General features: G+C 73.4%; 3 protein-coding genes across 3 annotated transcripts; all 3 read right to left on the bottom strand.

Moving 5' to 3' along the window:
* Positions 1-1,166: 1,166 nt before the first annotated feature.
* RPPK (hypothetical protein) lies at positions 1,167-2,270 on the bottom strand (the record flags this gene model as incomplete). The annotated part of the gene is made up of 1 exon (XM_009040994.1): positions 1,167-2,270. One exon carries the CDS (start codon positions 2,268-2,270, stop codon positions 1,167-1,169), a length of 1,104 nt encoding a protein of 367 aa, XP_009039242.1.
* A 2,866-nt stretch (positions 2,271-5,136) lies between these two features.
* On the bottom strand, positions 5,137-6,072 carry AURANDRAFT_54387 (hypothetical protein; the record flags this gene model as incomplete). The annotated part of the gene is made up of 1 exon (XM_009040993.1): positions 5,137-6,072. One exon carries the CDS (start codon positions 5,985-5,987, stop codon positions 5,217-5,219), a length of 771 nt encoding a protein of 256 aa, XP_009039241.1.
* Positions 6,073-10,579: 4,507 nt separating this feature from the next.
* AURANDRAFT_8977 (hypothetical protein) lies at positions 10,580-10,768 on the bottom strand (the record flags this gene model as incomplete). Its single annotated transcript, XM_009040992.1, has 1 exon — positions 10,580-10,768. A coding segment is annotated over one exon (189 nt), but the record flags the coding sequence as incomplete, so codon positions are not given.
* Positions 10,769-10,928: the final 160 nt, after the last annotated feature.

The following is a 10,928-nucleotide window of genomic DNA, read 5'->3' as shown; positions in this document are numbered from 1 at the left end:
CGCCGAGGAGCCGGAGGCCGAGACGGAGGCGCCGGCGCCGCGCGCGGCGCCGGCGCCGGCGCCGGAGCCGCTGCCGGAGCCGCTGCCGGAGCCCGAGCCGGACGATCCGCTCGCGGACGACAACGTCGAGTTCGGCACGAAGTCCGTCACCTTCGCGTGGGGCAACGACGACGACGACGGCGGCGCGTGGAACGACCCGGCCGCCGACGAGGACGACGAGGCGCCGCCCTACGAGGCGCGGTCGCCCGAGGACGAGCGGAAGCTCAACGAGGCGCGCGTCGAGCGGAGCCGGAGCCGCGCGCGCGCGCGCGCGCTCGCGCGCGAGAGCATCGTGCGGCACCAGCGCATCGCGGACCGGGACCGCATCGACGACGCGAAACGGAGCGCCGCGGCGCCGCGGCGCCGCGGCGCCGTGGACCCGCGGCCCGCGCCGCGGCGGACGGTGCCCGTGCGCGACCTCGAGGCGACGCCGAGCCCCAAGTCCGCGGCCGCCTCGAGCCCGAAGCAGCGGTCCATGTTCGCGTCGCCAGCGTCGGCGAGCCCGAAGCAGCGGTCGCCGGCGTCGGCGAGCCCGAAGCAGCGGTCCGCGCTCGCCTCGCCGGCGTCGGCGACGCCGAGCCCGCGCGCGGCGCCGCCGCAACCATCGCACGGTACGCCGCCGAGCCCGCCGCGCGGGAACCTCGAGCGGCTCCACCGGCAAGCTTGGACCACTTTACAGGCCCTCGAGGGCCTGGAGCTCCGGGCGCACGGGGCCGCGGGCGACGCGTACAAGACGGCGGACCTCGCGCGGGCCCTGCGGCCGCCGGCCGCGGCGCTCGACGCGCGGAGCCCGCCCTGGCAGCTCGACGGGAGCGTCAAGAACCCCGCGGCGGCCCTGTTCCGCAGCCCGACGCGGTCCGTCGACCCCGGCCGGCGCGACTACGACGCGTCGGACCTCGCGGCGGCCTACGCGTACCTCGACGGCATGGCGGCCGACCCCCGGTCCGCGGGCCCCGCGCCCCCGCGCTTCAACGCGCTCTGCGCGTCGTCGCCGGAGTTCGCCGCGCGGATCAAGGCCCACGCCCGCTCGTCCTAGGTTCTTATCACACTGGATCAAGGCCCGCGCCGACGGCGCAGCGGCGGCGCTCTTCCTCTAGGTTCGTAACACAATCGCTCTTCCTAGGTTCTTAGCACACTTGCGCGCCCGCGAGGTTCGTCTCGAAGAGCGCGGAGACGGAGACGCCGCCGTGGATGGCGCGGATCGCCGACTCGACGAGCTTGCCCACGCTCAAGGCGCGGATCTTCTTCGTCCGCGCCTTGACGTCGGGCCGCAGCGGGATCGTGTTCGCGACGAGGACCTCCTCGAGCGCGGACGCCTCGACGCGGTCCGGCGCGTCTCCCGAGAAGATGCCGTGCGTGACGAAGGCGAAGACGCGGCGCGCGCCCGCGGCCCGGAGGTGGTCCGCGGCGCCGACGAGCGTCGACCCGCTGTCGACCAGGTCGTCGACGATGACGCAGTCCTTGCCCTTAACGTCGCCGACGAGCGTGAGCCGCTTCTCGACGGCGACGACGACGGCGATGGCCGACGCGGCGTCGTCGCCGTAGAGGCCCAGGCCCTCGGCGAAGAGCTTGGCCCGCGGCACGCCAGCGGCGTCCGGGCTCACGACCACCGGCGCGTCGAGCCGCTTGCTGTGGAAGTAGGCCGTCGCCGCGGGCGCCGCGTAGACGTTGTCCACGGGGCAGCGCGGCGAGAAGAAGCCCTGGATCTGCGCGTTGTGCAAATCTACCGAAAGCACGCGGTCCGCGCCCATCTCCTCGACGAGCCGCGCGACGTCCGCGCCCGCGAGCGGGCCCGACGGGCTCCGCTGGTGCGACGACCGGCCGTACGCGTAGTAGGGCACGACGGCGGTGACGCTCTCCGCGGACGCGCGCCGCGCCGCGCTCAGGAGGAGCAACAGCTCGATGAGCGCGTCGTTGACCGGCGGCGCGAGGCTCTGGACGACGAAGACGCGGCAGCCTCTGACGGACTCCGCGAGCTGGATCTGCACCTCGCCGTCGTTGAAGCGCTTCACGTTCGCCGGGCTCAGGGGCACGCCGAGCCGCGCGGCGACCTCGGCGGCGAGGTCGCCCGACGACGACCCGCTGATGAGGCGGATGTTGCTCAGGCTGCTCGACGGCACGGCGCTCAGGTCGAGGCGGTGGTCCGGCAGCGCGAACGTGCCCGCGCCGGAGCCGGGCGTGCGCGGGCTCGTGAGCCCGGGCCACGCGCCGGGCGTGCGCGGCGCCGCCATGATGTCACAGTGCTGCGTTCGATGTCAAAGTATTGCGACTCAGAGCACAGCCATAAGCAAGCCTTCAATTTTGCTTGAAGATTTGGTTGAAGGCCAACATGCGGTGTCCTAGTCCTTACTGGAGGGCGCGACGGGCGTCGCCGTGAAGCGGCCGACGATCTTCAGGTCAGCCAATAGGCTCGGGACCTCGAAGAGGAGGAACCGCGTGCCCGGCCGCGGCCGCCGCACGGTGAGCGTGCCCTCCTTCAGCGCGACGCCGTCGTCGCCTCGCCGGACGCGCGCCTGCAGGTAGACCGTGTCGCCGTCGGTCGACTCCAGCAGCCCGTCGCGCACGCGCACGGTCACGCGCGCGAATTCGCCCTTGGGGCCGTCGTCCTCCGCGAGCCACCCGTACGTCTGCGTGATCGCGTCGCCGGACACGAGCTCGAGCAGGCCCGACTCGCGGCCCCGCGCCTTGTCGTCCTCGGCGAAGCCCGCGCGCTCCTCGCGGAGCAGCGTCGCCTCGAAGGCGAAGGACTCGCGGCCCTCGAGGTTACACGCGAACCGCCACGTCGACTCCGGAAGCGCGGGCGCCGTCCTCGGGTCCGGCGCTCTGCGTGTTTGGTCGTCGGCGCGCACGCGCGGCGTCAATTCGCCCGAGAGCTGGTCCGCCTCTTCGCGCAGCCGCCGCGCCTCCTCGAGCAGCTCGTCCGCCGTCGACGCTGCCGCCGGCGTCCGCGCGCGGTGCGGCGCGCGCCGCAGCGCTGCTGGCGGCGCCCAGGCGCGCGCGATGCAGAGCATGGCCAAAACACGTGCGACGTGGATCATCGGTGCCATCGCTGGAGGCGCTGTCGACGTCGAGGCGACGGCGCGAGCTCTCACTGGCCAGGTCAGCCGACGGTATGTTGAGGTTCACCTTGATGCGCGCGCCATACCATATCCCGCCGGCGGGATATGTTAAACGCCGCTTCAACTTGGACTTCAACCTCAAACGACGACGTGGGACAAGTGCGGCACATGTTTTACTTCGCGAACGCCACGGCCAGCAAGACGGCGAAGTTCGCGACGAGGACGCCGGCCTTGCGCGCGCGGCCCGGGAGGCCGGCCGCGAGGACCCGCGCCGCCGGCCCGTCCGCCGCCGCGGCCCCGTGGAGCCAGCCGCGAAAGAAGAAGAACATGAGCGGCGCGCCGAAGTAGGTGTTCAGCGCGACGCAGGGCGCCGTCGCGCCGAGCACGGCCGCGGGCAGCGGCGCGGCGCGGAGCGCGGGGCCCAGGTGCGCGTCGACGGGCCACGCGACCAAGAACAGCCCGAGGATCGTGAGGACCGTCGCCTTGTGGAGAGCGGGGGGCGGGCTGGACCCCGGGCCCTCGGCGCGGAGCAGGTCCCCGAGCAGGTTCGACTCGCCCGGGTCCGCCACGAGCCTCAGCCGCCCGCCGAGCGGCGCGTACTCGCTCGGCCGGTCGACCAGATCGCGCAGCTCCACGAGCCGCTCGCCCCGCGCGTCGCTCGCGAGCCAGCGCTCCATCTCGTCGAGGCCCGAGAAGCGGAAGAGCACGACGTGCGCGGCGTCGCCGGGCGCGTGGAAGACGTCGGAGCCGCGGAAGCCGGGCGCGAAGCCGCGCATCGCCGCCGCCATCGCGTCGCACCAGCGCCGGAACTCGTGCCGCTTCTCGGGCCGGACGAAGTGCCGCGCCGCGACGGTCACGCCCGAGCCCTCCTCGTCGTCGTCCGCGGCGCCCGCGGGCACGGCGTTCTCCGCGAGCGCGCGCCGCCGGTCGCCGCCGTCGTCCGGCTCCGCGGCGGCGGGCGGGCGGGCCGCCCTCGCCGCGAGCGCGTCGACCTCGCGCTCGAGCGCCTCGACGCGGTCCAGGAGCCGCGCGAGCTTCGGGTCCTCGGTGGCGGCGAACATGCCGAAGCCGTCCTCGAGGATCTGCGCGAGCTCGCCTGCGGAAACGCGACGTGTCGCTCGTGTCCTCTTCGGGTGTCTCTCGCTCGTTGCCTCGTCGGTCGCGCCGGATCTCGCCCGGCCTCGCGGCCCGCGCGTGGGTCCAGGCGTGCACGGACGCGACGGACAGCGTCAGCGGCAGCGCGGCGTAGGTCAGCACGGGCACGACGAGGCAGAAGACGATGAGAGACGCGAAGGGCGCGTTGCCCAAGGCGCCGACGAGCGCGCGCTTCGTGCCGCAGAGCGCGTGCGCGAGCACGACCAGGAACACCCAGAATTCGACCAAAATAGCCATTTTCCACTTGGGCGGGCCCTTGGGCGCTCCCTCGTCGTCCCTCCGGAGCCGCACGCGGCCCACGGCGCCGCTGAGCTCGTGGTCCGTCTCCATGCCCATGTCTTCCGCCCTCCGCAGCCAGGCCGCGAGCTCCTCGCTCTCCGTCCAGCGCCGCACGTTCGCGTAGGCCGCCGCGGCGGTCTCGCCCTCGAACTTCAAGATGGGCACGAGCGCGCGGGCGCTGCCGGGCATCTCGATGACTTTCCGGGAGACGTAGCCCGGGAAGCGGCGGCAGGCGTCGCCGACGCCGCGCAGGTAGTCGGCGAGCGCCTTCTCGGACACGGACGACGGCACCTTCAGGCGCACGATGGCCGTCGCGAAGCACCGCGTTTCGGGCAGGTCCACGGCGACGGCGTCCGGCGGCAGCGCGGCATCCGGCGGCAGCGCGGCATCCGGCGGCGGCAGCGCGGCATCCGGCGGCAGCGCGGCAGCCGGTGCATCGCCCGCGACTTCCGTCGCAGCGTCGCCGCGCGCGACGTCCAGCGCTGGCGAGGCGCCGTCGCGCAACGGCGCGAGCTCCGCGCCGGGTGGCTCCTCCATGCAGCCCCCCATGCTCTCGCACTCTCAGCCTTCAACGAGACTTCAAGGAGCGACCTTAAAAAAAGATGCGTCGTATCGGTTAGGTTTCGGTTTCGGAACGGGACGCCCGGGTTTCGGCGTAGGGGCGGCGGCCGTCGGCACGCGCTCCTAGTCCTTCATCTCCGCGTCCTTGGCCTCCTCCTTGGACTCCTCGCGCGCGGCCTCGATCTTCGCGATGACGGCGTCGAGGACGTCGTCGGGCAGGGTCTGCTCCGTCTGGACGCCGTCGGGCCCGCGCTTGAGGACGACGACCTCCATGTTCTTGGCGCCGGAGTCGACGACCTCGAGGAGCGTCTTCACGCAGAGCTCGGTCGCCTCGTCGTCCTGGAGCCCCGCGGACCACTCCTTCTCGAGGTACTCGCGCATGGACTTGGAGTTGCGGCCGCCGATGGCGTTGGCCTTCCAGGAGAAGTAGGTGCCGCTCGGGTCGATCTGGTACATGAGGGGCTTGCCCGACGCGGAGTCGAAGCCGGCGAGGATCGACGACACGCCGAAGGGCCGCACGCCGCCGCGCTGCGTGTACCGCTGCTGCGTCCGCGCGAGGAACCGCGCCATGTACTCGACGCTCGGCGCGTCCTCGCACGTGAGCCGGTAGGACTGCGCCTCGACGCGCGCCTTCTGCACGAGCACGCGCGCGTCCGCCGTCAGCCCCGCGAAGGCCAGCGTGATCTTCTCGTCGAGCTTGACGACCTTGCGGATCGTCCGCGCCTCCTGGAGCTTCGCCACGGCCTTGCGCTCCACGCCGAGCACGACGCAGGTCGCGCCCGTGACGCCCACCGTCGCCGCCCCCTTCTTCACGGCCTCGAAGGCGTAGTCGATCTGGAACAGCTTCCCGTCGGGGCTGAAGATCGTGATCGCGCGGTCATAGCGGCTCGTCATGGCGGGGGCGGACTCGCGCGCTGGGGCGGGCTCGCGCGCTCAGTCGCGCGGCGCCTGGACCTTCGACGCGCCACTCGCGAGACACCCGCGCGCCAACTCGGCCGACCGCGAGCCCGAAACATCGACCTTTACCAGATCTTTACCCAGGCAGTTCGTTTTGGCACGATGATGGCTGCCGATCGGGTGCGGATCCTGCCGGATTCGCATCCACGACGCTGATCTCGTCGCCGCTGATCTCGTCGCCGCTGATCTCGTCGCCGCTGATCTCGTCGCCGCTGATCTCGTCGCCGCTGATCTCGTCGCCGCTGATCTCGTCGCCGCTGATCTCGTCGCCGCTGATCTCGACGCCGCTGATCTCGACGCCGCCGCGCGATGCGCCGCCTGCGCATCCTGAGCCTCGACGGCGGCGGGCTGCGCGGCATCTTCACGCTGCGGCTCCTCCAGGCGCTGGAGCGCGAGTGCCGGCAGCCCGTCCAGGAGCTCTTCGACTACGTCATCGGCACGTCGACGGGCGGCATTTTAGCCTTGGCCCTGTTCCACTGCGGCTTCACGATCCCGGAGTGCATGGACCTCTACCGCGAGCTCGGCGCGGAGGCGTTCCAGCGGTGGAGGGTCGGCGCGGGCCGCGCGCACGCGTACGACCACGAGAAGCTCGAGGCGCTGCTCCGCGCCAAGTTCGGCGACCGCAGGCTCGCGGCCCCGTCGACGACGCACGTCGCCGTCGTCGCGCACCGCTGGGACCAGGCGCCGAACCGCGTCGCCATCTTCGCGAACTACGACATCGACCCGTCCGCGTCGCGCTTCGAGCGCGCGCCGCGGTCCGCCGCGGTCTGGGAGGCGGCGCGCGCGACGTCCGCCGCGCCGACCTACTTCGAGCCCTGCACGATCCACGCGGACGGCGCCGCGAAACAGTACGTCGACGGCGGGCTCGTCGCGAACAATCCCGTGCTCCTCGCGTTCGCGGAGGCGTCGACGCTGGGCATCGTCGGGTCCGTCGTGTCGCTGGGGACGGGGCGCCTGCCCGTGGACGTGCGCACGCGCGACCCGAACCCCTGGCTCTGGCACCTGGCGAAGGACCTCGTCGAGGGCTCGCTCGAGGCGTCGGCGAACATCCAGGAGGGCGCGTCGACGTCCATCTTCGAGTACCTGGCGATCCCCTACCTGCGCCTCGACGGCAACGTGTTCTCCAGCGCCATGGAGGACGCGAGCCGCATGTCGTCCTGGGTCGCCGCGGCCGACGAGATTCTGGCGGACCCGACGACGAAGAGGGCGCTCGCCGACTTCTGCCGCGCGAACGTCCGCCGCGCCGTGAGCCCGAAGCCCGCGGCGCGGCCCGCGGCGAAGAGCCCGGCCCTGCCGGGCGGCGCGCGGTCGCCGCTCGCGGCCATCCAGGACGCGGCCGCGCCGACGAAGCGGACGCCGCGGCGCCAGGCCGTCCGCTGGGACGAGCCGTCGTCGTCCGAGGACGAGGCCGGAGCCGCGTAAGCACGAGCCCTTTTATAAGGGTCCTTATGATTACGCGACGTGGCAGCGCAGCACGACCGCGGTGATGTCGTCGGTGGAGCCCGCGGCCTTGGCCGCGTCGACGACGGCCCGCGCCGCGGCGGCCGCGTCGCCGCCGTCGGCGAGGGCCGCGCGGACCGCGGCGGCGGCGAGGTCGTCGGCGAGCGCCTCGTGGACGCCGTCGGACTGGAGGAGCACGAACTCGAGGTCCGGCGCGAGGTCGACGTGGACGACGTCCGGCGACGCCGCCACGACGGGCCCGAAGTCCGCGTCGCCGAAGGCGCGGCACGCGGCGAGCATGTCGATCTTGCGCTTCTTGGGCGCCGGCCCGTCGGTCGTCGGCGGCAGGACGCCGACGCGCCAGACGCCCCGGACCTCGTGGACGAAGCCGCCGGCCGCCGCGATGCGCTCGCGCTCGCGGTCCGGCGTGTGGTCGCGCGTGAGGCGCTCGACGCCGCCCGCCGCCGTCGCCGCGAGCGCGCGGCAGTCGCCGAGCCAGGCGACGTGGAGCCGCCGCGCGCGGACGACGGCGGCGACGCAGCACGCGCCGCCGCCCTCGGGCGCCGCCGCGACGACGGCGGCCTCCGTCGCCAGGAACGCCCGGACCAGCGCCGACGTCGCCTCCGCGTCCGCGAGCGGCGCCCGCTGGCCGTCGATGCCCGCGCGCAGCGCGCCCGGCAGGCGCGCGCGCGCGGTCTCGGCGGCGACGGCGCCGCGGTGGCCGTCGAGCACGCAGGCGAAGAGCTCGCTCTCCGCGTCCACGGCGAAGTCGTCGCAGACCGCGCCGGCGCCGGCGCCGCGCGAAGATTCGACGACGAAGTGGCGGTCCTCGCGCGCCTCGTAGCGCGCGACGTCCGTGTGCGCGGCGCCGCAGGTCAGGCGCACGACATGCTTGGGCTTTTGCTTCGAGCGGACCATCGGTTGCTGGGACACGGCGTCGGTGCACGTCAACAGCTAAGCTTGCTCCCGGCGACGACGTCGCGGGGGCCCTCGAGGCGCTCCTGCCAGCGCAGCGTTCAGGCGAAGATGCGATTGCCACGCGCCATGCTTGCCGCAACTCGATGAAACCAACATTTGGAACTTCAAGCCACCCTTGAACTGATCGCGATGGGAGACGAGGCTGCCCTCTCAGAGAACGAGGACGACGACGCCTCCTCCGACGGCGCCTCGCAGGCGCCCTCGGAGACGCCGTCCGTCCGGGCGAAGAAGTACCGCGAGTTCGTCGCGCAGACGCCCGAGGACGAGCTGCTCAACTACGTCGACAAGCCCATCAAACCGGAGTGCGACCCCTACGACCCGGTGCCGCTGCGCATCCGGCCCCTCGACGGCGCGCCCGAGCCGGCCTGGGATTTTGTGGAGGGCGACGTCGCCGCCGTCTGCAACCGGCCCGGCCGCTGGAAGCCCCTGCCGAAGCACCAGCGGCCCCTGAAGGATTTCGAGGCGCACCACCACGCGGACGACCTGGCCGTGTTGTCGCGCGTGCTCCACCTCTTCGACGCCGCGGGCTACGGCGTCCAGAAGGGCCTGACGGAGGCCGAGGTGCGGCGGCTCGAGGCCCACTACCGCTGGCATTTCCCGCCGGAGCCGCGCTACCTGCTGCGGCTGGGCGTGCCGACGCGCGGCGGCTGGCACGACTGGCACCGGCAGCTCGCGCGCGTCAAGGGCCAGCCGCCGCGGCTCGCCGTGCCCGAGCCGACGGCGCCCGACGACCAGCGCGCCGTGCCGGGGCCCGAGGGCGACGTCGTCTTCCAACTGGCGTCCGCCGGCTCGTCCACGCGGCTCGTCTGGCGCCACTCGGGCCGCTTCGAGTGCGCGGCCTACGAGGCCGGCGACGGCGCGAAGGCCCGGGCGGCGTCGACGGGCGAGCTCTTCCCGGAGGACGGCCCCGTGCGCGAGGTGAGCGAGCTCCGGTGGGAGCTCGACGCCGTCGCGGCCGACCCGGGCTACGCGCCCTGGTGGCTCGACGCGTCGCTCTTCGTCGGCCAGCTCGTCGTCTCCGACGGCGAGTCTACGGTTTATTTCCCGCTGCCGGAGGCCTGGGACGGCGCGGAGCTGCCGGACGCGCTCCGGGACCTGCGCGACATGGCGCGGCGCGCGCGCGTGACGTGCGACCTGCCGCCCTGCGAGCGCGTCCTCCTGCCCGGCCCCTGCGGCGACGTGTCCTTCGCCTTCGACGCCGACGCGGGCCGCGTTTTCTGGGTCCACACGGGCGACCACGACTGCGCGGACTACGAAGTGGGCCTGGCCGCGGCCGTGCGCGCGGGCGCGTGGGGCGACGACGCGACCCACGTCGTCGAGACGCTCGCCTGGGTCGCCGGCCCGCCGGGGAACGTGCCCTACGAGCAGTGGTGGACCGACGGCGACGCGTTCCAGGGCTACCTTTCGGCGACGGACGCGCTCGGCGAGACGCGGTTCCCGCTGCCGAGCGCGTGGAACCCCGTGGACCTGCCGGAGTGCCTCGGCCTGCTGCGCGTCCTCGCGCGCCACGCGGGCCTGAAGCACGGCATCGGCGCCGACGTCGCCGTCGCGCGCGTCGACGACGCGCCGCGCGCCGCCGTCGCCCGCGACGCGACGCCGCCGGGCCTGCCGCACCCGGCGTGCGCGCCCCTCGTGCCCCTCTTCGCCAACCGCATGATGCCCGGCGTGCCCCACGGCGAGGGCAACCCCGTCTTCGCGCTCCACCGCTGCGAGGACATCGCCGTCGTCGGCGCGAACTTTTGGGCCTGGCTCGTCGCGGAGTTCGACGACACCGTCGACGGCCTCGAGGACGCCGTGCCCGAGTCCTGGTTCCGGACCGCGCCGCGCGGCGTGCCCTTCTGGCCCCGCTGCGGCGCGACGGGGCGCGAGTGCCGCGGCGAGTCGTGGGGGGGCGACGACGACGACACGTCGACGGACGAGGGCGACTACGACGACACGTACGACGACGGCGACCTCCCCGCGCCGCCGCCCGCGGGCGCCGGCGCGGCGCCGTTCCCGCCGCCGCCGCCGCCCGGCTAAGCTCGAATTCGCCGCCTCTAGCGTCGCGCGGACCCAGGGGCGCGCCGTCAGGGCGACGCGGCCTCGCGGCCGTCGGCGCGCAGCCGTCTCGACTGGTTGTAGGCCGTGCGCTGCTTCGGGTCGGAGAGGATGGCGTAGGCGTTGGCGATGCGCTCCATCTTCGCCTGCGCGTACATGTCGTGCCGATTCCGGTCCGGGTGGTGGTCCCGGGATTTGGCGTAGTAGGCCTTTTTCAGGGTCGCGTCGTTGACGTGCTTGTCGACGCCGAGGACCTCGTAGTGGGACGCGTCCGGCCAGTAGTGCTGCGCCGGCGGCTTCTGGCAGATTTTTTTGTGCTCCGGCCAGGCCTTCTTGAAACAGGAATTCGAACAGTAGTCCCCGTTGAGGCAGCGCGTGCAGCGCATCGTCTTCGGCGCGATCTCGCCGCAGACTTCGCAGGTC

This window comes from Aureococcus anophagefferens, assembly GCF_000186865.1.
Source record: "Aureococcus anophagefferens unplaced genomic scaffold AURANscaffold_18, whole genome shotgun sequence".
Classification (NCBI taxonomy): domain Eukaryota; class Pelagophyceae; order Pelagomonadales; family Pelagomonadaceae; genus Aureococcus; species Aureococcus anophagefferens.
This window is presented reverse-complemented; position numbering and strand designations above follow the sequence as displayed.